General features: G+C 31.7%; 1 protein-coding gene across 1 annotated transcript; it reads right to left on the bottom strand.

Moving 5' to 3' along the window:
- Positions 1-216: 216 nt before the first annotated feature.
- Positions 217-26,220, bottom strand: LOC111698675 (electron transfer flavoprotein-ubiquinone oxidoreductase, mitochondrial). The gene is made up of 19 exons (XM_023469073.1): positions 26,194-26,220; positions 25,131-25,225; positions 23,517-23,604; positions 19,062-19,131; positions 18,370-18,482; positions 17,220-17,318; positions 15,581-15,815; positions 14,392-14,438; positions 13,812-13,916; positions 13,307-13,423; positions 11,765-11,870; positions 10,325-10,435; positions 8,068-8,137; positions 5,937-6,045; positions 4,869-4,977; positions 3,854-3,953; positions 1,123-1,177; positions 928-978; positions 217-425 (listed from the first exon to the last, which is right to left on the bottom strand). Exons 1-19 carry the CDS (start codon positions 26,218-26,220, stop codon positions 357-359), a joined length of 1,776 nt encoding a protein of 591 aa, XP_023324841.1. The 3' UTR covers positions 217-356.
- Between the last annotated feature and the right edge of the window lie 25 nt (positions 26,221-26,245).

Below are 26,245 nucleotides of genomic sequence, written 5' to 3'. Positions count from 1 at the left end.
GATAACTCCATAATCCCGGGATTAACAACAGAAATGTTATAGAAAACTCCATGATCCCGGGATTAACAACACAAATGGTATAGATAACTCCATAATCCCGGGATTAACACTCCATAATCCCGGGATTAACAACAGAAATGTTTTGACCTAATTTGGGCAAAAAACAAAATTATATTGCGAATTTCAGTCGCGCAAAGAAAAAATGGTGCACAAATATTTAATTTTTTTTATATATTTTCTAAAAATTAGGTATAAATATTAAATGTTAACTAATAAATAAAGATTACAACGACGCATTTGTTGACATTTTGCAGCGTATTTGCGTCGAAACTTATTGTGGGGATCAGTCTCGTCTTTTACATGCCATCATATGCAGGTCCACCGCCCCCTTCAGGGCAAACCCAGTTGATATTCTGGCTTGGATCCTAACATCAAAACAGTTTCATTTAAATGTTGTGGATTTTATTCTATCCGGGAAAACAAAATTCGATGTGTGGGGTGAAACCATAGATTAATAACAATACAAATAGATCACTTAATGTCGTCTTTTCAAGATTTAGGGGGTTTCGTTCACAATAACCCTGAGACAGAAGCCCAAAGGAGTTAAGCGCATGCCATGATGAATTACAAGACAGATATAGCATGCGCGTGGCTCTTTTAGGCTTCTGCCTCATCATTGAGAAAGAAAACCCCTAAAACTTGAAAAGACGACATCTGATGTTAAATATGTATTGTTATTAATCTATGGATATTATTTAGTGTTATATGTTTATTATATTATATTGAAACCACAGCAACTGCATGTTGTGCGTTTAAAGCAAACTGAACAAACTTTTTTCTAAAATATTACAACATCAAATGTTCAAAATATTGCTTAAATTTATAGAAAATAAAAATTAATATTTCAAAATATTTAGAAACTGTTTCCTTGATGTCGCAGGTCTTGCAGTGAATACAATTCTGAGCGTTTATAATCAACTAAAATAAAAAATTATAAATTTAGGAATTTAAAAAAAATTAAAATTATGTATTGTGCATAAAGATCGTCTTTGATCCCTGATAATTGGAAAAATACAAAAAAATAAAAAATTCAAATTTTAAAATTCTAAATAACATATTTACATGCATATCTCCTTTGTCATTAGGTTGGTACTCGTAAACTCCAGCGGGACAAAACCTTAAGAAAAACAAGAATAAAGTAAAATTACACTAAGTTTTGACAAAAAGTTTTAAACTAAAACTTTTAGTTTATATGAGGAACAGTTTTAGTTCTAAAAAATTGTAAAATTTCACTCCCATCTATTTGCCCCTGACCGTTTTCCATAAAAAATGTACTAATTATGTTTTTATTATTAGTTTTACAACAACTAAGGTCCTTAACTCTAGCACATATATTTTTTAATCAGAAAAATAAAATACTTTTGAATTAATAAATGTAATCTAAGCATTCAGAAAAATATAAGAAAATAACTAGAACAGAATAAAAATGTAATCTATATATATTATATAATGAAGTAGTAATCTCTCTTTGTTTGTTTATATGTCCGATCATAACCTTTTGACCGATTGCCACAAATTTTGATTTGGAAGTCTGACAGGGTTTAAAAAAAAGTTTTTCTTTAAAATCCAGCCCAATGGGTTTTATTGTAATTTTGGGTTTTTCCAGTTGAAAGTATTTATAGTTCTGAAAAATATTAATGTTGTTGAGATAATGATATATAAATACAATATATCACCTCCCATCTTCATAGGGGTAATACTGCAATTTTTTAATATTATATTTCTTTAAATTTTAGACTAATTCTAATTTCTCACTTGGATACATATTTTTGATTGTGTTAATCGGCAGATATTTATATGCTCATGAAGGAAGCCTACTCTTAAATACCGAAAAACTTCAGCTCATTTACACATAAAAATGACAAAGAAACTTTATATCCTTGTTCTATCGCAATTTTTTGTTTTGAAAACTCTGATGTAGTTCTGTTCATCTTCTTGGGTTTTTCAATATCTTTAATACTTGTTTTGATTGCTTCAAAAGTTTTCTACAATTGGATTTGTCTGGTCTAAAACCTGTGACCGTCAATATTTTTTTTGTTGAAATAACTCATTATTCGTACGCGTACTATATTTACTTTGTTAAGATCATTGGTTTAAGTCTTGAGAAATGAATAATTGTATCAGTTTAACTGCTGTAAACTTCCTAAAAATCAGCAGTTGATAGTAGACCTTCTTTCTTAAAGAGTTAATCATGTTAAGAGGGAAGAAAAGGCAATAGTTTGAAAAATCAAAAAAAAAAACCAATAAAACCCAAAAAAGCCCAATTGCAGGTGGGTTTTTAAAAGTGGATTTTATTTGTCTTTTTAGGGTGTTTTTTTGGGCGTTTTTTTATGCCAAATCCGAAATCTGGAGAACCACGGGAATGTCCTTAGCTTTATTTTGAGATTCTAAATTAAGTAGGTCGGCCTTCTAAAGGTAAAAATAACGAAAATCGTAATTATGACCAAGGCCAGGTAAATGGGGGAAGTAAATATGAGTACCCTGTGCAGCAATGAGTTTCCAAGCTGGTTATTAAATATTAAAAAAAACCTTAATAAAGAGGCCTATTTGATAAAAAACTGAAAATATTACATAACATGAGAAATACTTGAGATATTTGATACAGTTTGATAATATTTTCCAAAGATAAAAAATTAAATTAAAATTTTAGAAGTCGTCGCAAATATTTATCACGTTTTGTAACAATTCCAGTTTTATAACGAACTTACTTGGGAACCCAGCTTTGTCTTGTAACAAAGTTTTCTTTTTAAGAGTCAACCCTATTTAACTCGGTTCAAGGGTCCTGAGTTATGATCGGACATACAAACATACAAAGAGAGATTACAACTTTATGTATATATATATATATATTATATATATATATAGGAACTTCTATTATAAATGTTATCACGTTTATGGACGTACCTATGTTATATCTCCTTTATTTTGAATGGTAAAGTTTAATAAAAATTTTATTAAAAATTAGTAGTTAAGGTTTTCAGTTACTAAGTTTTAATTAGTTTTTCGATTGTTGGAAATTGAGTATGCATATTGAACTTGAAACTAAATATGTTTTCTTTATTTTTAGAAATTCTTCCATTAGTTACTTTAAATGAATCCAAACGTTGCGGATCAAGACTTTTTTCAAGAATGTTTTTATTAAAAGTTGACCAGAGTTAAAAGAATACAATAAATTTAAAACTAAACCAAGTTCTGAGATCAAACTCTTTTGGAACAACAATTTACTCCATAAACCATACTTAGATTCTAGAACAATGAGAAAATCCGCATTTATAAAAAAACCAGATCTAAATCTAAGAATATATATTATATTAAATAATAGATATATATATAGAAAATGATAAATCCAAAGTTTTGAATGGTTAAAGTATTCCTTATCTTTTTCATAGATTGGTTAAAGCAGACTTGAATTCTTAGATTGGTTAAAAGAGGAATAAAATAACAGAAACCGACCTTTTCACTCCTTTAAAGTTTGTTTTCTCATCTGCCTTCCTAACCAGTTACTCCTTTCATAGCTAGTATTCTCTACTACCCTTCTTACTAGTCACTCCCTTTAAACCCCTGCTTTCTCATCTACCCTTCTTACAAGTCACTCCCTTTAAACCTCCTGCTTTCTCTTCTACCTTTTTACAAGTAACTCCCTTTAAACCTTGTTTTCTCTTCTACCTTTTTGCTAGTTACTCCTTTTAAGCACTGTTATCTCACCTACCCTCCTTACCAGTCACTCCCTTTAAGCACTTTTATCTCACCTACCCTCCTTACCAGTCACTCCCTTTAAACCCTGCTAGTTTACCTGCCCTCAGGTCCAGCATATTTAGCAAAGTTGAGAGCTTCTGGCACAGTATCATCCATCAATGTCAGGTGAGCAGGTTGGTCACCCTCATGGTTGGTTCCTGAACAGAGTCCGAAGTAAATTATTTTTGGATTAATATTTTTGAAACATTATCGACTCAAACAGCTTATTTTTTCAGACTTTCCCAAGTTTCAGATTTGTTTTTATAATGAGAATAACAATAACAATTAGTATAACAATAACAATAACAATAACAATAACAATAACAATAACAATAACAATAACAATAACAATAACAATAACAATAACAATAACAATAACAATAACAATAACAATAACAATAACAATAACAATAACAATAACAATAACAATAACAATAACAATAACAATAACAATAACAATAACAATAACAATAACAATAACAATAACAATAACAATAACAATAACAATAACAATAACAATAACAATAACAATAACAATAACAATAACAATAACAATAACAATAACAATAACAATAACAATAGCAATAACAATAAAATATTCTTAAAATAGGAGAATAGAGTGAGAAAGGAAATACTGCTCAAAGGACAGGAATGATTGTAAAGTGTATATTAAATAAACTAATTAAAATGAAGTAAACAAAAGAAGATTTCTTCCATGAAATTAATAAGTTATAAAAACTATTCACAACGTGAGTTTATCTCCCGACTACTAAAGGAAAGATATTTAAAAGTGTTTTGCTCTAATAAGTCTGAAAGAACTTTTAAACATACTTTCTTTCAACATTTTTCGTTTAATATTTCCAATTGAATTTCTTCAGAATTTGTATTTTGTTAGAAAATGAAAATGCCACTCTTGACAAAGCTTTGACTGGGTAATTTGTCCATTGTCTCATAAGGAAGAAAGGTATCATTGTAAAGCGAATATGCTACTATTTAAATATAGGGTTATTTAAAATTACGCCTACAGTCCCTGCAAATGGTTGTTGACTGGCGGATGCGCTAACAATACTAACCTGTAAGAGCGACAGAGGAGAGAAGGTCGAAGGTAAGCTTATTATCAGGTTTAGGATATTCAAGTTCTTTACATTCTGCTGCAGGTTTCAAGCTTGCATGATCAGATCCCTATTATTATTATTAAATTAACATTCTACCTACAGTCAAAGTATCAGATCCCTAAATTGCCAAATACACATAGAGGTCAAAACTTTGACGTGGATCTACAACAACGCATAAACTCGAATTCTCAAGATTGATGGTTAAGTGCTTAATCCCTCATTTTTAGTTATCCATGATTTAAATTAATCCGAGGAAGGACTCATAGACATTAGACACATAAGTCACTCAGTCAACTCCTCTCACGAAACCTCGATTTCCAGAGGAAGCAGGGTCTGCAGAGGTTTGTTTTAAACTTTGATTATGGCATATAAACAAATAAATTTAGTACACATCAATGCTATATGATCTGGGTGATGCAATGGAATAACTTGTTTTCAAGACATGTACACAAACAACCCCTAATTTTTCTAAAATTGTACAGTTTTGCTCAGCTTGCTTGCTGTACTCAGTACACTGAACCTCTAAAAATATCTACTCTGTGGTAGGACTGCACAAGGTACAGATAACTGTTTGAGACGAAGATTCGCAACGTAACTGTTTTCAATTCAGCTTACAAAAGTATAACAAAACAAGATTTGTTATACATCTCCAGATACCCCTTTTCCTGCTATTCGCACACTGCACACATTCTCAACAATATTTTACACGCAAGATTTATTTATTTTTGTAATTGGAGCCTCTTTTCCCATCTAAGTAGCCTTAGAAAGAACATGCGAGATTAGAACATAACAACGAGGAGGTGAACGACATGAAATTAAAATTGAGAAAATTATTTTATTAACATTTTCAATTTTCTCTGAGCTCATTATATACAGGGTTACTCAAACAAAATAAGACTTCAGAGACGAGTGTACGGAATTTATTCAACTTTTTTTTCATTTAACAAATCCAACCTATAAAACTTACTTTTTATATAGTTATAGATCGTCATAAAAGTTCCAAGTATAAAATAAAGTCCCAAGTACCTCGTGTTTGAAAGTCCAGGGTTCTTTGCCGCGTCCGACAATATAGAAAAGTCCAGTATACATGAGTCCTCCATACAGACCGAATTTATGGAAAGCAGGCTTTACATTTCTAAAAATAAACAAAATTATTGTCTGTTTATCAAGGTGTAAGGCAATTTCCCAAAGCCCTTTTCCCGAGGACAACTTCCCCCTAATGTTCATTTTCCCTAGCGGCATTTTTCTTTAGGACAGGTTAAGGCGTTGCAGGCTGTACTTGGCCAAACGCTTTAGCTAGGGGGCCGAGCGCTGCGGCTAGGGGGCCGAGTGCTGCGGCTAGGGGGCCGAGTGCTGCGGCTAGGGGGCCGAGTGCTGCGGCTTGAGCAGAGATGGGAAGCTGCCTCCTTGGGAAATTGCACAGTAGGGGAAAATACCCTTGTAGTTTCCCCTTTTGAAAGTACCTATAAACATCTTCATAACAACCCTCCACCCCACATTAATAGCAAGAACATTTATTTAGAGGGGGTTGCTAAATAACAAGAATTTTCCATTTATTCTTCTAACTTTATTCCATAAGTTTCATACACAACGTAAAGAATATAATATAGTGAAATTTAGTCGGAAAAAAGTGTAAAACCATCCTTTTGTTGTACTTTTACCGTATTTTAAGTGTACTTAACACATTCGCGATCTTAAAACATATATGGCACTAGAACAACATTCATATTTACTTTTCAAACCAACATTTTTCCGTTTGAATTTTTAATAAAGTAATGATTTTAATTCAGCTATGGCTTATTTTAAAGTTAATTTAACAACTTCAAAATAAAGAGTTTTAACGGAGTTCCCGGGAATCATAGTGTATTAATGTGATGCCGTGTGCATACTTTGTGAACATTTACATGAAATGTACACTTGGAACTCTCTTTCTTTCCTCTCTATAATATTCTCTACTCTGTATTTCCATGGCCACCCCTTGACAAATTTTCCTCAATTGAAAAAACATCTAACAATCGATTTCATAAAACTGCGTAATTTTTTCATTTTTCGTTTAACGGATTAAATTGGAATTTCAGATATTAATAACAAAGGTTTATAAATTGAATAGAAATTAATGATCAAAGAAAAGAATGAACTAAAATCTTCTATTAAAATTTTTAAATTGTTAAGAAAAATAATAAAATTAAGTTTTTCGAGTTCTAAGCAAATACAGGATATCCTACTAATATAATAAAATTGATATTTGAAATATTTTGCGGCTTTAATTCGTCAACCTAATTTTAAAATCCCCCTAGTCATGGATTTTTATAATGTTAGTCTGCTTTTTCTGTGCTTCTGAAGGGACTGTAAAGGGAAAATGTAAGGGGGTATAGGCTGAACCCTTAACTTCAGGATTTGATCGAGACATATGGGAATTCTATTTGATGTTTCTGTCTGGAGAAATTGATATAAAACTGTGTCAAAGTTATACCAAAACGTATATATGTATAAGATTTAGTAAAATAATCTCAGTTTTAAACAGATCATATTCAGCAAATACGCAACCAATCTGAAAACGACGATATCCCAGAGGAGCCTGAAATAAACTGGTTTGCTCCTACTATTACTTGAATTTAATAATTTTTCTTTTTTAATAGATATAATTGATGCATCCGTATCACGTGACCAGAACTCCCACCAATGGCAGTGCTCTATCACTGTCACTTGATACAGACGGAGGCACGTGACAAAGATTCTGCACTGCCATTTGTGGAAATTTTGATCACGTGATACAGACGTATCAATTATATTATAAATTAAATATATTAAAAATGAAATTTTTATCAAATATAAATAAAAAGAACCAACCCTGCGTTTTTCTGGCTCCTCTGGGATATCGTCGTTTTCAGATTGGTTGCGTACACAATGTCAAAATTTGACCTTGGCAGAAGTTATTTGCAAAAAAACGATGCAAAAAATGACCAAAAACGATGCAAAAAATTACCAAAAACGATGCAAAAACGAACATATCGCAATGATCGTTTTCGGATCTTTATTTGTTTTAGGTTTAAAATAAAGCAAACTTTAATATAATAAAGTTTTGAAATCATGGAAGTTTTATTAACTTTTTTTCTGAAAAGAATCCAAAACAATTGACAAGACTAACTGTGACTACCTGACTGAGTGTAGATCATCATATATCCAGGAGGAGCGGAGAGTTGAGTCATATACAGCAGGTTCAATACCTAGCAATTAACCCTTTTTAGCCTGACGTCTGGTTTACTGACTGGCTACCTGGGGGGGGGGGGGCTTAAATTGACCCCCTCTCCACTATTTTCTCATTGTGATAAAAATCAATAACATTTGATACATTTTTGGAAAGCCCTTGGGCTCTACTTAAATAATCTGCAAAAAAAATGACAAATTAGCAAAAATCCAAATATTTATTGCGAAATCTTGTTAAATGCAAAAAATGTCAACAAAATGAAATTCTCAAATTGCAATAAATTATATATTTTTGAAAAGCCCTCTTGACCCAAAGATTTCAAATGTGTAAAAAACATTTTCAAAATTTGTAAAACCTAAATGTGTATTCAAGAATAACTAAAAATGTGCAAATTCCCGTTACAGGCGTCTGTGCAAAATCTCTTTGCAAAAGTTGTTCAATCTGCTTGCTTTTGTTATTGGCTTTCCAAAGAGCTATAAAATGTTGAAATCCAATGACTGGAAGTAAGTCTAAATATGGATTTAGTCTGGTATAGGTAAAATAAGGCATATAGGCAGAATGCCTGCAGACTCGGGCAGTAGTTATAAACGCCCAGCTTTTAGCCTTAAGTTAGGGGCATGGGTTAGTTAGAGAATCCAGAAAATTTGAGCTACCTAGCTAAGACTTTTTGAGTTATCGCAAAAAAACGATGGGGGGGTAAAGAGAAGCCTTTTTAAAAGACACCTTCTACAAGTTTCCATGTTTTCGTGTATCCATGCCGTTTAAAAGCTTGACATAAATCAAAATTGAAATCGAAAGTCGTCTTATTTTTGTTCTTTATCTTTACCAATATAATTGTGACATGTATGAATAAATAGATTAAATAAAATTTATCTGTCACATATATTTTATTTTAAAGATAAAAGGATTACGAAAGAAGATAAAGCCTTTCAATCCTAAAACTGTAGTTTTATTTAAACTATAGTTCTGTAAAAGAGTTGATAACAAACATATTATCAAATAATAACTTTTTTTATGGCATCAGTTTTGTAGATAAAAAAAATATGGACCTTTGTTAAAAGAAAAAAATTCAGGAGACAAATCAGCTTTTTTTAAATAATAATAAATTGTCAAAATTTTACTTAAAATAAGCAATTATCATACTAGTTTTCACCACTTTACAATTCCGTAAAATATGAAACAAATAAAAAAGAAATACAATATTTTTCTTTCTTCTAAAATTCAATACCTTGTTTAAAATCATTAATTCTTTTCAGAAATTTGATTTTTATTTCTTTTCATACTTTCAAGAACTAATCAAGAGACTTTTCTTTAAGTAAGAGAATTATTTCAACGTTTGATTTTATTAGAATATAATTATAATTAAGAAAATGCACTTTAAGTGAATTTTAAAAATATTCGAATATCAGATTTGAAATAAAAACAATTATAATCTATAAAAATATTCGAATATCAGATTTGAAATAAAAACAATTTTAATCTATAAAAATATTCGAATATCAGATTTGAAATAAAAACAATTAAAATCTATATAAATATTCGAATATCAGACCTTAAATAAGAACAATTACAATTTATATAAATATACGAATATCAGACTTGAAATAAACACAATTTTAATCTATATAAATATACGAATATCAGACCTTAAATAAGAACAATTACAATTTATATAAATATACGAATATCAGACTTGAAATAAACACAATTTTAATCTATATAAATATACGAATATCAGACCTTAAATAAGAACAATTACAATTTATATAAATATTCGAATATCAGACTTGAAATAAAAACAATTAAAATCTATATAAATATTCGAATATCAGACCTTAAATATGAACAATTACAATTTATATAAATATACGAATATCAGACTTGAAATAAACACAATTTTAATCTATAAAAGTAAAATGTAACTGCAAATATAAAATTTTCCTTTTTAACTTAAATACAGGAATTAACCAGAAGTGAGCCAACTCAGATTGTTCTGTCTATTTTCTGTAGCTCCCCCCCCCCCTCAAGCATTAGGGAGTGGGGGCAATTTTCCAGGGGTAAGCCATTGATTTAATATTCATCCCTATTTCCGCCCCTGATACATTGAAAAGCAAAAGAAAATTGCGTCTCCTTTAATACATAGGATAAAAATGCAATTTGATAAGAAAACTGGCAAACATGCTAAAATCTGCAAATTTAACTATACCTAGAGTGCTTGAGTCTCCGGCTTCTATTTTGTCCCAAATAGCCTCCGCAGCCAGCATAGCACTCTTCATAGCGTAGTGGGTTCCTTTAATCTTAGGCACGTTCATAAACCCTAGGGTTAATACATTATTTATCCTACAGTTTAACCTGGTACTTTGGAAACATCGAAAGAATAAATAAAATTTCACTTTCTTAACCTGCTATATACGTAATGCTGCAATTATTTAGTTGTTTAATTGAAAACTTATATGAAGCTCTTTAGAACTGTTCCCACAATTTTATTTTACAATTACTGAGATTTAAGGATAAAAGTGAAACGCATTGAAAAATTGTCAAGGCGACATTTCATAAATTCGTTCGATAAGTTCTTGGTTAAACTCTTATAATAATTTCAGGCGTAGATACTACTAAAAGAAAAAAGTGTTATAATGAAAATTCTTGAACGAAAATTTCTTAACAAAACAAATCATATTTGTGGGGTGAGAGGACATCTCTGTCACGCTCTGACCGTGCAATAATTTCCATTCTTACACGGACTGAGCGATACAGAATGAAAATTACTACATCTACACCGTAATAATAAGCATTCTTAAATGATAGGAAGAATATTGAAATTTTTCTCCTAAACCATGTAATAATGGGAATTCTTACACAATAGGTTTACTACTGTGGAAACAAACAGATATGATATAATAATAAATATACTCATATTAGTTCATAAAAAAATTAGACGATTTTATGCCATTTTATCTATTAATAACTCATTATGTTGGTTCGCAGTGCTGTTATAATCGGCGAAACCTTCAAGAAACAGAGAAAATTTAAGTCCATGAAGTTTATAAAATGTGGTAATGCCAAAATGTTGTATGTAACTTTATGAAAATTAGCGAACTTTGTTTGATACGATGGTTATTTCTAGACAGAACAAGCTTTTTGACAAAGCAGAAATAAAAAAATATTTAGATTTCTTTTAAAGTGAAAAAATTCATCTAAAAAAGTCCAATTTTTTTTGGAGAAAATGAGGGGGGAAAAAAAGAAATCTGATCAATACAAGTAAAACATATTCTATATTATAAAAAAATCATCATTATATAAATGGGTGTTTGTTTAACATATTAATGAAAAAAGGAAGAGATTTCGGTTAATTTATTGTTTTGTTTTGTTAGGGTATCTGAACCCAAAACTCAAGAGCTAGATGCAATAGATAGATGGATAGATAGATAGATAGATAGATAACGTTTATTGCTAAAATCCATGTATCTGTGTACAGAACGAGTTTACAATTACAATATTCTTGGAACAAAGATGACAAAATACCGACCAAGTATAAAATGCGCCTACCTTCATTGAACTTATACAAATTATTAAGTATTTTTTTTATAAAATTTTCTCTTTCGATTTTTTCATTCATTGTTTTTTTCAATGATGTTTTATTATTTACCTGGAGCGCAGCCCACTAGGCAACCTCCCGGGAAGGTCAGCTTAGGTATAGATTGTACACCACCTTCATTCAGGGCCCTTGCTCCGTATCCTATTCTGGTTCCACCCTTAATAATTAAATATTCAGGGCCCTTGCTCCGTCTCCTATTCTGGTTCCTCCTTTAATAATTCAATATTAAGGGCCCTTGCTCTGTATCATATTCTGGTTCCTCCTTTAATAATTCAATATTAAGGGCCCTTGCTCCGTATCATATTCTGGTTCTCCTTCAATAATTCAATATTAAGGGTCCTTGCTCCGTATCCTATTTTGGTTCTCCTTTAATAATGCAATATCAAGGGCCCTTGCTCTGTATCCTATTCTGGTTCCTCCTTTAATAATTCAATATTAAGGGCCCTTGCTCTGTATCATATTCTGGTTCCTCCTTTAATAGTTCAAAATTAAAGGCCCTTGCTCTGTATCCTATTCTGGTTCCTCCTTTAATAATTCAATATTAAGGGCCCTTGCTCCGTATCATATTCTGGTTCTCCTTCAATAATTCAATATTAAGGGTCCTTGCTCCGTATCCTATTTTGGTTCTCCTTTAATAATGCAATATCAAGGGCCCTTGCTCTTTATCATATTCTGGTTCCTCCTTTAATAATTCAATATTAAGGGCCCTTGCTCAGTATCATATTCTGGTTTCTCCTTTAATAATTCAATATTAAGGGCCCTTGCTCTGAATCATATTCTGGTTCCTTCCTTAGTACTTCAATATTAAGGGCCCTTGCTCCGTATCCTGTTATGGTTCCTCATTCAATAATTCAATATTAAGGGCCCTTGCTTTGTATCCTGTTCTGATTCCTCATTCAATAATTCAATATTAAGGGCCCTTGCTCCGTATCCTATTCTGGTTCCTCATTCAATAATTCAATATTAAGGGCCTTTGCTCTGTATCCTATTCTGGTTCCTTCTTTAATAGCTAACATTTATAGATACAAATATATGTATAACTAGAAATTCAAGGCGCTTCGCGCCCTAATTTCTAGGCTTTTTTTTTACAAAATTAAAACCTCTAAAACACAAATTTTTAAAATTTCAATCATTCATAAACCTTCCCTGGGGTCCCTAGATGTCCCACAAAAAATTTGGGCCCGATCGGTTCAGCCGTTTTGACGTTTATTGGATACAAACAGACAGACAGACAAACAAACAAACAGACAGACAGACAAGCCAAATTTATATATAGATGTATATTTATATATGAGCGAAAAGCTTTATTTAATATAACCATAGGATTTCCAAAATATCATGATGTTCATTGGATCACCCTGTATACTATATAGTGTTAAGTTTAGGCAGCACATTTTTTTGATATCCCGAGGTGATCTGTAGTTGAAGTAGGGGTTATCATAGTTTTTAGATTGAATTTTAGATGAATAAATGATTTCAAAGTCGTTGCTGAATTTCCATGCTTATTGGGACACCATGATGCTTTATTTTATTTTATGTATGTGTGGCCCCAAGAACATGTTCATTTTGTGTGAGGGTCGATTCGAACCTTACCTCGAATATTGGCGCTATGGAAGGATGAGTTTTGTATTGTTGGAAGGTTTTAAAAGGATGTAAATATGGATTAGAATAATCTAGTCCAATAACAAAACCAACAGCGACCAAGTTATCCTAAACATAATTAATTTTACAACAAAAACCAAAATTAAATAAATTTATAAAAAAAAGTTAATAAGTTAATGATAACCATCATGATACAATCAAATTGTTAAAATAATTAGAATAAAAGAAAGAAGAAGAAAAACAAAATATAACAGCTCAGACTTTTCATACATCCAAGTTATTTAAACTACTACTATGATACATGATAAATTCATAATTGCAAATTGTTTATAAATAACAAAATGGTTAAATATTTAGTTCTTAACTTAATGGCTAAATGGCTCATAAGTAACTGACTAAATGAATAAATTACGAGGTAAATCAATGGATGAATACTCGAATAAATAAATGACTAAATGAGTAACTAAGTTAATCGGTGACCGACTAAGCGACTAACCTCTTGAAGATGGTAGAGGAATGACCCGCCGTATGTTTTTATATCAGGTAGCGGCCATCCAACTGTGTGTTCTATACGACCAGGCCTGTGTTTAGAAGGGTCAACCTTGAAATACAAGATTTAGAAGATTTTAGACCTAATTCTAATTGACCCTCAGTTTAACTTGTAACATGTCGGATTGACAACGGTACACTTGTAACATTTATCTGAGTAATAATCTGGAAGATCTTGTTGTTCTGACAAGTTATTTAACAATTGCATCATTTATTGCATCATCCATGAGTCAATTTTAACCAACTTTTAAGTTTTAAGCTAAAAAAATAATATCTCATTCTTGTGAATCGGACACATCTTACATATTTTTTCCAATTAAACTTTAATATCTCAAATATGTGATATTTTTAAGATTTCTGTTTGGTGTATACTGTATTGTATATCCTTGAACAACAGCAGGGAATTCTCAAAAAACCTGTAATTTTTGTATGCAGATTTCAATGTTAGCTTCATGGAATTTTTTAATGCTTGTAAAACGAGTTTAAAAAACAGGTTAAACAATTTTAAGAAAGGTTTGCTTATCTACCTGCCAAAGCTCTTTAATTCCAATTCCGTAGATCTGATCCTGGTTATCTTAACAAAAAATAATTTTCAAAAACAAGCATAAGTGGAATTAAAGTCGTCTTTATTCAGTGCTTAGATTAAAAACGTCGCTAAGGATCTTCTACTTTGTAACGATATAACTTTAAATTATGCAGTAGACACTTTCGGTCCTAACCAATACAAATCAAATCAGACGCTAATGACATCCTAGTTCCAAGAGAGAGGGCAGGCAACCTCCAACGCACAGCTTCAGAACCTCATTTTACCTATTTGAGGCATTAAGTGTCCCCATAGGGCTTCCGAACCTTCCCCAAACAATAATCTTTCAATTATTATCGTCAATTTCAAAACAAATTTTCAAATTCTAACACTGTAATGGCATCAAAAAGAAATTAATAAAATTAAATTTTCCCCTGATAGAGCAAAAAAATTAATGTGCAAGAATAGAGAGAAAATAGCTTTTATTTTTAGATTTTTTTTTTCAACAAATCTTGGTGTGGCCGGGGCTCATTTAGGAAAAGCTTTTATTAAAATTAGACAAATTATTATTATTATTATTAAAGGACAACCCATCATTCAATGAAATAGGGGTCGGCGCTCATAACCGCCGAAACAACGTATCCACGGGGTTTACACCCTAGGGAGAAGACTTATTCTAGGCGATCCGCATTTTTCATTTTCTTCCTTGTAATCGGGATATTTAAAAGAAAACTCTGCTATAACCAAATGATTTAAAAAACATTTTTTTACCAGCACTACATATATGAAATACATATTGATCCTTCCATGCTTTAAATAAATACTAAATTCTTATAAATGACAATCAATATTACATGCATCAATCAGACATGACAAAATTCATTTATTTATGATTAGATGTCTTATACTTTGTCGGGTAAAATCAAAATTATAATGTTTTTTTTTTTATCTATTTGATTTTGCTTCTAAAAAGCGACATTTATTCCACTGAACATTTCTTTTTTGTGAAAAAATTACTTTTGATAAAATGAGTTAGAGTTCTGATATCAGTTTTACTATTTATCTGATTACCCAAAAATGTACAGTGACCTCATGTTTAAGACACACAAGATTAAATAAAACGTTTAGGTTTTATTGAATTTGTACTTTTGTTTAAATACGTTCAAATAAAGATTTTGCAATATCTATCAAACCTTTGTTTAAATCGAACTTCTTCATGACCCCCTTGCTAAGATGTCCTCGACATCCCTCGGAGAATACTGTACACTTGGCGCGGAACTCCATGCCGCGCTCAAAACTCTCCTTCGGGCTTCCGTCCTTGGCTATTCCAACGTCGTTGGTGGCAACTCCCGCTACAGAACCGTCCTTGTTGTAGAGAACCTCAGAGGCAGCAAACCCAGGATATATTTCAACTCCCAAGCTCTCAGCCTAAACAAAGGTAGTGAAAATCAATATCAACTAGGCTATCAGGGCGCTTCGCGGCAAACTTTGATTTTAACTTTTTTCGTGGATTTTGAAAAATCGAAATTTTTAAAGGTAAGTTTTGTAAATTCTAACCATCCATAAATCTTCCCTTGGATCATGTGAGGCCCCAGAAAAAATTTGGACCCGATCCGTTCAGCCGTTTTAACGCTTATTGGTTAAAAACAAACAAACAAACAAACAAACACCAAAACACCCAGACGGACAGAGTATATATATATATAGAGGGTAAAAAGGATTAACGAATGTTTCAAAATCAGATTAACAGAAAGGTACCAAAAGTTATATATTTATTTATTTATTTATGTTTTACTTTTTCAAAAATAAGAAATCATTTTTTAAATTGTTTTCAACATACATATTACATACAATACATTATTTAGGACCAATCTAGCCGATAAGGGTTGTTTTAAATGATACACACCACACATAAAAATGACAGAAAATTAAAAGCAAAGTTAGAATGATGAAACTGAAAGGAAGATTATTGGCTAAGTGAGAATAAGGATATGAGGGGAGGAGAGGAAAAAGAAAGACATAAACATAAATAAAAAAATACATTGGAATAGAAATCTATACATGAAAACTAAAACAAGAATTGGGAAAAAGAAGAAAGCATAAAATATTTGAGTTAATCGGAAGAATTTTTTCCCATTAAAGGGACTGTAAACATTTCAGGAGTTGATCGAGAACCATAAGAGTTCTATTAGATGTTCCTGTCTCGAGAAATTGATTTAAAACTGAGTCAAATTTATACGAAAATTTATATATTTAAAATTTTGTAAAAAAATCGTAGGTTTTAACAGATCATATTAAGCAAATTTACAACCAATCTCAAAATAACGATGTCCCACAGGAGCCTAAACAACCTAAATTGGCTCCTATTATTATTTTATTTAATTTTTTTCATTTTTAATAGATATTATTGATAATAGGAGCAACCTCCTATTTTCAGGTTCTTCTGGAATATCGTTGTTTTAGATTGATTGCGTATTTGCTGAATATGATCTGTGTGAACCTACGATTTTTATACAACATTTTATATATTTATATAAATTTTTGAATAAAATTGACGCATTTTGATATAAATTTCTTGAGACAGGAACATCAGATATGACTCTCTTATGGGTCTCGGATCAACTCCTAAAATGCTTAGGTTGCAGCCTGTACTCCCTTTCATTTTTCCTTCACAGTCACTTCAACGGAAAAAATTTGATAAAAAATCAAGAAAATCAATCAAGAGAATCAAGAAAAGAAACTTGACAGACATGAAGAAAGCACATGACAAAACCAAGAGAAAAAAGAGATAAAAAGTTTATAAGAAAAAGAAAAGAAAAAAGGCCAACATACCTGCTCTCCGAGCCACTGTACAAAATGTCCCATCCTGACAATATAGTTTCCATGATTGTGCATAGGAAATCCAGGCAGGATAGGCACAGGGATACGGGCCTGTACAAGGCAAATTATACTATCATGGAGAAATTAAAATTATGAAAAAATGCTTGAGACAAGAAAAATAAAATTCAGATTCAGATTCAGACTGCACAACTTGAACTTCGAAATACAGATTTATTAACTAAAAATCCTTAAATTTAAATCATATTTGAGAAGGCTATTTCAGACCAAAAAGAAACTTGAAATAAGCTAAAATGAAAATGTATCTTTAAATGTTTCATTAAAAAAACAAATGACAGTTATCGAATTTTGCAAATTTAAAACCACTGTTAAAAAAAATAAAATAAAAGTAAAGTCATGAAATATAAAAAATAATAAAATTATAAAGAATTATGAAGATTATAAAGAATTATGAAGATTATAAAGAATTATGAAATTATAAACAATTATGAAATTATAAAGATTTATGAAATTATAAAGAATTATGAGGATTGTAAAGAATTATGAAGATTGTAAAGAATTATGAAGATTATAAAGAATTATGAAATTATAAAGAATTATGAAGATTGTAAAGAATTATGAAGATTGTAAAGAATTATGAAGATTTAAAGGATTATGAAGATTAAAAAGAATTATGAAGATTTTAAAGAATTATTTGAAAGAATTTTGAAGATTATAAAGAATTATGAAAATTAAAAAGTTATGAAATTATAAAGAATTATGAAATTACAAAGAATTATAAAATTATGAAGAATTATGAAGATTATAAAGAATTGTGAAGATTATAAAGATTAAAGAAAAACGAAAATTAAAAATAATTATGAAGATTATAAAGAATTATGAAGATTATAAAGTATTACGAAGATTATAAAGAATTATGGAAATTATAAAGAATTATGAAAATTATAAAGAATTATGAAAATTATAAAGAATTATTAAATTTTGAAGAATTATGAAGATTATAAAGAATTATAAAATTATAAAGAATAATGAAGATTATAAAGAATTATCAAAATTATTAAGAATTCTGAAATTTTGAAGAATTATGAAGATTATATAAGAATTATGAAATTATAAAAGTATGATGGTAAGAATGCCCCGTTTCCTTGCTTGTGAGAATAGCAAACTTGTCTTCAGTTACTGGAGTGTTTAGAGGAGCTTTCTTCTCCGCCCAATCAGGGATCAATTCATTCAAAGCTTTAGGATCCAGGCAGGCTCCTAGATAAGAGATTGAGGGATTTTTAACGGAATTTTAAGCGACCGCAATTAAGGCTCTTAAAAGCGTTTCTAATTATCGGCCGAAATTTGTTCATTAAAATTCAGGTAACAAAATTCATGGTGATTTACAAATTTACAATAATCGATGATAGAGATGACCTCTGACCATTAAAAGTGTGGACTGCACCCTCCCCCACTTATTTCTTAAATGAGATTCTTATGAACAGAAGTACAAAAAGTGGCGGAAATTTATTTAGTCATGAATGGAAAAACGATGATTTATACGTAATTGGCGTGCAAACGAAATAATCAGTGTTCCATTGTTTATCGTAGATGTCACTCATTGAATTCAAACTAAAATCCCTAATAATAATAAAATAAAAAAGATAAATAACTATCAATTAAAAAATGGAAAACGAAAATCTTGTAAAAATTCAAAATAAATCTTCTTATAAATCAATTTTAACATTTACTTTAAGGAGAAATATTTTAAAAAGCACGATAAACTTCAACTGAAAGATTATAAATTATTTTCTGAAAAGGGAGACGAGGGTAAAATGAAAACAAGAATAACGTTACCTGATAATATATGACCTCCAACTGTAGCGGATTTTTCAATAACACAAACTCGAAATTCTTCCTTCCCGGCCTAAATATGGGGTTTTAGAGGCATTCCTTGCATTAGCCCGGGTTTTTAAATACATTCCCGAACTAAAAATTGGGTTTTAGAGACATTCCTTGCATTAGCCCGGGGTTTTAAATACATTCCCGGCCTAAAAATGGGGTTTTAGAGGCATTCCTTGCATTAGCCCGGGTTTTTAAATACATTCCCGGCCTAAATATGGGTTTTTAGAGGCATTCCTTGCATTAGCCCGGGTTTTTAAATACATTCCCGGCCTAAAAATGGGGTTTTAGAGGCATTCCTTGCATTAGCCCGGGTTTTTAAATACATTCCCGGCCTAAAAATGGGGTTTTAGAGGCATTCCTTGCATTAGCCCGGGGTTTTAAATACATTCCCGGCCTAAAATAGTTTTTTAGAGGCATTCCTTGCATTAGCCCGGGTATATTCCCGGCCTAAATTTTGGTTTTAAGAAAAATTTCGTATAAAATATGGGTTTTCAAAGACATTTCTTGAATAAATAGGATTTTTGAGAGACATTCCTTGAGTATATAAAGGTGTCGAGAAACATTCCTTGAATAAATATGGATTTTTTATGACATTCCTTAAATAAATAACTTTTGTTTTATAGACATTCCTTGCATTAGTCCAGGTTTTAAGATATATTCCCGGCCTAAATATGGGTTTTTAGAGACATTCATTGAATAAATAATTTTTGTTTAGATACATCCCTTGAATTAATATGGGCTTTAAGAGACATTCCTTGCATAACCGTGTTTTTTTTTTAGATTCAGTCCGTCTAAATATGGGATTTTTGAGATATTCCTTGGATTAACAGGGGTTTTAAATACATTCCCGGCGTAAATATGAGACCTTAGAGACATTCCTTGCATTAATTGGGGTTTTTAGAGACATTCCTTGCATAAGCCGAGGATTTTAGATCCGTTCCTTGCATTAACCAGGGGTTTTAGATACATTCCCACTTCCCAGCCTAAACAGGGATTTTGAGATACAAATTTGGCATTATAGGGGTTTCTAGATACATTCCCGACCTAAATAAGGATTTTTAAAGAAATTTCCAGCCTTGACAGGCATTTTCACGACATTTCCGACAGTAACAGTTTTTTTAAGGACATACCAGACATAAACATAGTTTTTTAGATACATGCTCTGCCTTGAACGGGATTTAAAACTACATTTCAAGATTAACCGGGATTTTAAAGACATTCTTAGCCTAAACTGGTAGTTTTTAGAGAGGGGACCGGAAACATTCTCAGTCTTAACATGAGGTTTTAAAAACAGGGAATTTAGGAGACATTCCTAGCTGAAATTGGATCTTTCTTAAAATTCCTGGCTATCACAGATGAAAAACAAAAACTTAATTTTTATAAGAGAGATATTTTATTTCTCATTAGACAAAGGAGAGGTTGTTTTGGTATCAACCATTGTGTACAAAACACTTCAAGGAAAGATTTTAATCAAACTCAGAAAAACACCTTTGGAGAAATACCTTCTCTGAGTGTTTATCTTGTTCATTTTACTCTCTTAGAGACCACCCTTATCCCCTTTATTGAAAAAAGAATACCACCCCCCCCCCCCACCCTTCCATATCATTTATATGATATGGACACTGACTATTGTATAATCCTCTATTTTGTATTCTGTATGAGCACAAAGTGAATATAGTTTTATTTGATTAATACAGCTCTAAGATGAAGGATCAGAGAGAGAGAACTGTATTTTCTGAACCGTTTCAGGCATGGTTAGTAAATATGTCAGAAACTTATATATTTTTAATTGTTGGTACAGTGTACACTGTCTGTACAATGTACACTGTCTGTACAGTGTACACTGTCTGTAAAGTGTACACTGTCTGTACAGTGTACAAGTCGTCGTCGTATAAGATCAATGATCTCATGGATTTAAAATGTATAAATATACATAAAATGTTAACATACTTATCCAAAACATTTTTGCAGAATGTAATATCCTGACAATATGGTTCAATATGTCAAAATGTAATTAACTTGAAGAGTATAAGAAAAAGAAATTAGTTTCACATGATTGGTTAGATGTGTTAGGCGGAAATCAGTGGAAATTCCTCTCTGTCATATTAACCTAATTAGCAAGCTGTTTAAGGCGAATATTCCTATCTGTCTTTTTCACCTGATAAGCCAGCTGTTTAAGGCGGATATTCCTCTCTGTCATATTTACCTGACTAGCAAGCTGTTTAAGGCGAATATTCCTCTCTGTCTTATTAACCTGATAAGCCAGCTGTTTAAGGCGAATATTCCTCTCTGTCTTTTTAACCTGATAAGCCAGCTGTTTAAGGCGGATATTCCCCTCTGTCTTATTTACCTGATTATGAAGCTGTTTTAGGCGGATATTCCGCTGTCTTATTTACCTGATTAGCAAGCTATTTTAGGCGTATATTCCGCTGTCTTATTTACCTGATTAGCAAGCTGTTTTAGTCAGTTGGCGATGCGTGTTCAGTGGAACGTAGATTTTTTGCAATCCGAGGATATGATTCTGTGTTGCTGCTGTGGAGATGATTGATGGAATCTAAGCTTTGAACTTTACTCAGATAATAGGATTCAGTGTTTAATCAACTGATTCTGTTGTTTGTGTAGACGGAGAACAACTTGGGTTCCGGGGTAAATGTTTATATGTTTAATGAATATTGATTATGAATATATGTTTGTTCTACGTTTGAGAAGTCTGTGTGTCGACCTTGATTCAGTACGTGGGTTTAGTGTAATTCATCTCAACTAAACCCGTTGTGCTGTGTTAACAGAGATTTCACAGGATTCTTGGTATTGTTATTTGTACACTAATATAGTTAGTATAATTTGCGTTTACAATGTTGGGAAAAATTAGAAGTAAGTCAGCAGATTCAGGGAAGAGTGGAATAAGTAGATCAGATAGTCAAGAATTTATTGGGGACACGTTTGGGGAGGCGGAAGAACGCATTAGAGCGCTAGGAGAAGTTACTTCACATTTAGACAAAAAAGAAGTAAGCGGAGAAGTGTTAGAAAAGGCAATACGAAATCTTTTTGATAAGTACAGTCAGGAGAAAGATAAGGATAAGATTGATCCAACTCAAATTATGTTTGGCTGCAAAGTAAATCATGGAATTACGCCGCCAGAGAACTGTCTTTCAAAGACTAGTAAAAGGACAGACTTGGATAGATTTCAAAAATTGCAGAGGATTTTTTCCACAGTACCGACTTTCACAAATGGGGATTCATATTCTGTGCGTGATTTCTTACGAAGTATGAACTCTTTAGTTGAATCACTAGATTTTCAAATAAGTGAAAAAGAGTTTGAGATTCTCTTGTTAGGAAGGTTAGCTCCGAATATTAGGTCAGTTATGAACTTACATCGTACCGACTCCCTGAAGAGTTTGTATGCAAACCTTTAAAACCTTTATGACATGTCTGAAAGTCGCTTGTCCGCTTTATCAGAAATTATGAAGTGTACAAAAAATAAGTTCAGTTCACTTAGAACTTATCTCGAAGAGATACTACGTTTGATAGGTTTAAGTGGAAAGAGCAAAGAACAGGAAAGCCAATTGCTATTGTTCTCCATGGACTTGATCCTCCCTGAAAGGGTTAAATGGCGCTTACGTGATTACACAGATCAGTTTGAAAGTGTACATAAGACATACCCTCCTGTACCTCTTATAATAAATTTTGTACACCGTTACAGAACTGACAGTGATCAAGAATTATTAAAGAAAGGAAAAGAGAGAGTGTATAACATGATTGAAGCTGTAGAACCAGATAGGGTAGATAAACAGGACAAAGAAAGATTAGTTTGCACAGAATGCAATAGAAGTGGTCACAATGCTGATTCCTGCTATAGATTAGCGAGGTGCTCAAAATGTTCAAAGATAGGGCACACTGAGAAAGTATGTAAGGCAAATATTCCTCTCTGTCTTTTTGACCTGATAAGCCAGCTGTTTAAGGCGGATATTTCTCTCTGTCTTATTAACTTGATTAGCTAGCTGTTTAAGGCGGATATTCCTCTCTGTCTTATTTACCTGATTAAAAAGCTGTTTTAGGCGGATATTCCGCTGTCTTATTTACCTGATTAGCAAGCTATATTAGGCGGATTTTCCGCTTTCTTATTTACCTGATTAGCAAGCTATATTAGGCGGATACTCCGCTGTCTTATTTACCTGATATGCCAGCTGTTTATGGAGGATATTCCTCTCTGTCTTATTAACCTGATATGCCAGCTGTTTAAGGCGGATATTCCTCTCTGTCTTATTAACCTGATATGCCAGCTGTTTAAGGATATTCCTCTCTGTCTTATTAACCTGATATGCCAGCTGTTTAAGGCGGATATTCCTCTCTGTCTTATTTACCTGATTAGCCAGCTGTTTTAGGCGGATATTCCGCTGTCTTATTTACCTGATTAGCAAGCTGTTTAAGGCGGATGGCGGCGGACATTCCTGCTGGACCTCCACCAACTATTACAACATCTGCCTCGTCTGCATATCTAGATAGTTAATTCAGTTAAACTTAACTTTAAATATACAATTGAAAGAAATTTAAATTGTTACCATGAATAGAAACCATAACGAATATAAGAACGAATTTTAGAAATCGTTTTTCCTTTCTCCCTGAAGTCGAAATTTCGCTGCTAAACCCGATTTAATATAAAGAGGTAACGAAATCACGAATTGTCTTAAACAGTAAACTAATGCAACCGAAAAAAAATCCATTCAAAATTTGGGGGAGTAAAAATCACGTTTTTAAAAGTTTGAAAGCAGGTCGTAGTTTTAGTCTTAAAGAGCCTACCATTTAGGAGATTTACATCTCTTAGATTATGACGATCTTAAAAGGACTGTAAACGTAATTTCAAGTGACCCTTCAGTCCATAGTTCGACTTATTGAAATCAGCTTGTATTCAGCTGCAGTTTCCAGTGTGCCACGTGTTGAGTTCGTTGTGTACGTCACGCACACAGGAAATTGCAGCTGAATACAAGCGGGGTTCGATTAGTTTACACACACATATCTCTTTATTAGATGAACACACAAAGATTTAAAGGATACCGTTGTTAATCCGGCATTAACCTTTTTACAAGAAGAACCACATGAAATTACGCTTACAGTCCCTTTAAGCTTGAATTTTGTTTTCTGTACGAAAAATTTTAATGGAAATAAAATAAGAAGCTAGTTTTAGCCTGTAGGGAACATTGAATGTAAAAAGAGAATTTAAAAAATCAGTACAGTCTTATCCTCTGTCGGTAACCCTGAATAAATATAAGTACATTTGCTTTAATGCAAGCAATTTTCTTTTTTAAATTTCAGAAGGATTAAAATTTTTCTTTAAAGATGAATCTCAACGCATCTAAAGCTTTATAATAACAATATTTTTAGAGAATACTATAATTCCCCAAAAGTATCCCCCCCCTTCACAACCAACATAAGTCATCAAATTGCCTACACTCTATTCATTGAATTATCATAGAGCTTAATCAAATTTTCATTATTTAATCTATAAATTAATCAATAAATTAAACAACAATTATTTTGCTGATCGAAAATCAATCAAATCAGAAACATACAGCTAATTATAAATCAATCTAATATCACTTATATGGATCAGTTAATTATTGCATCATCTATTCAATCAATCAATCAATCAATCAATCAATCAATCAATCAATCAATAAATCAACTACACAATTATTCAATCAATCCCTGTCCATCAAGTAAATAGATCAATAAATCTTTGTATCACCTATTCAATTAATCAATAAATACCTTTCCATCAATTAAATAGATCAATTAAGCATCGTATAGTCTATTTAATCAATCAATCATTCAATCAATCCCTGTCCATCAAGTAAATAGATCAATAAATCTTTGTATCATCTATTCAATTAATCAATTAAAACCTTTCCATCAACTAAATAGATCATTTAATTATTGTATAATACCTTTCCATCAACTAAATAGATCAATTAATTATTGTATCGTCTATTCAATCAATCAATCAATCGATCAATTAATCATTACCTTTCCATCTCCACTCCCTCCCATCTAGGGTCTTTTTCACGGGGTTTCACCGTGTAGTGTGTTGTGACAGCATAACTGGTTCTAAACAAACCAACCTTGAGGAAATTAGAAAATACCTTGTTTGTTTATCAATGATTAACATCAAGTACTCTTATTACCCATTCACAGGTTTACTGTGGACAAATTAGACAAAAACTGATTTATTTGGATGATTTGGTTAAAAATGGTTTAGATAAATTGGTTTCCCGATTTTAATAACCATTGTTTGGATTAATTTTATTATTAAATTAGCTTGTGTTTGGGTTTGATTAATTGAAAATCTATTTAGATTGNTTGGACTGTAGGCAAACTATCAATCAAATCTCCATTAAATAAAGGGTTATCATACCACAACTGTGCCTTTTAAACCTTTATCCGAAAAACAATGAATAAGATATCGTCATTTTCTTTCTTAAAAAAAGTTTAAATTTTTGCTATTTTAAAGCGTGCAATTCCCTTATACAGAGAAACACAAATATAAAAATTAACCAATTTTAGCAAGACAGATAATGGATATCTCATTCATCCATAATAAGATAAAAGAGTACCAGTGTAAAACTGATACACCACACTACGTCTTCAGCCCCTTAGAGTGGTAACTCAAAGGAACTGTCAGGGGGTTTTTCAAGTGATCCTCCATGCAAAGATGACCTTCCCGATTCACATCATTATCCTTAAAATCTTTGTATGATCGATTATGAATTGGATTTTAAAGTTTATATTATTGAATTCTGATTGTTTTCAATTGTGGCTACTCTACTGCAGGAAACATACAACAGTTATCAGAATTCAAGACGTTTAAACCTAGAAAAACTACAATGTCTACCACGTTTAAACCTAGAAAAACTACAATGTCTACCACGTTTAAACCTAGAAAAACTACAATGTCTACCACGTTCTTGAAAAAAAATATTAGAAATCGTTGTGAATCAGGCATTACATCTTTTACATAAAGGGTTATCTAAATTCAAGTTTAAAAGTTCCCTAGAGTTTAGGGATAGAAGTGGAACTTACATGATCCAACAAAGACTCGTCCCAGCCTCGCGGTCATCTTTTAGCTTAGTCTTACCAGAGGA

This window comes from Eurytemora carolleeae, unplaced genomic scaffold, assembly GCF_000591075.1.
Source record: "Eurytemora carolleeae unplaced genomic scaffold, Eaff_2.0 scaffold300, whole genome shotgun sequence".
In the NCBI taxonomy this organism is placed as follows: Eukaryota; Metazoa; Arthropoda; class Copepoda; order Calanoida; family Temoridae; genus Eurytemora; species Eurytemora carolleeae.
This window is presented reverse-complemented; position numbering and strand designations above follow the sequence as displayed.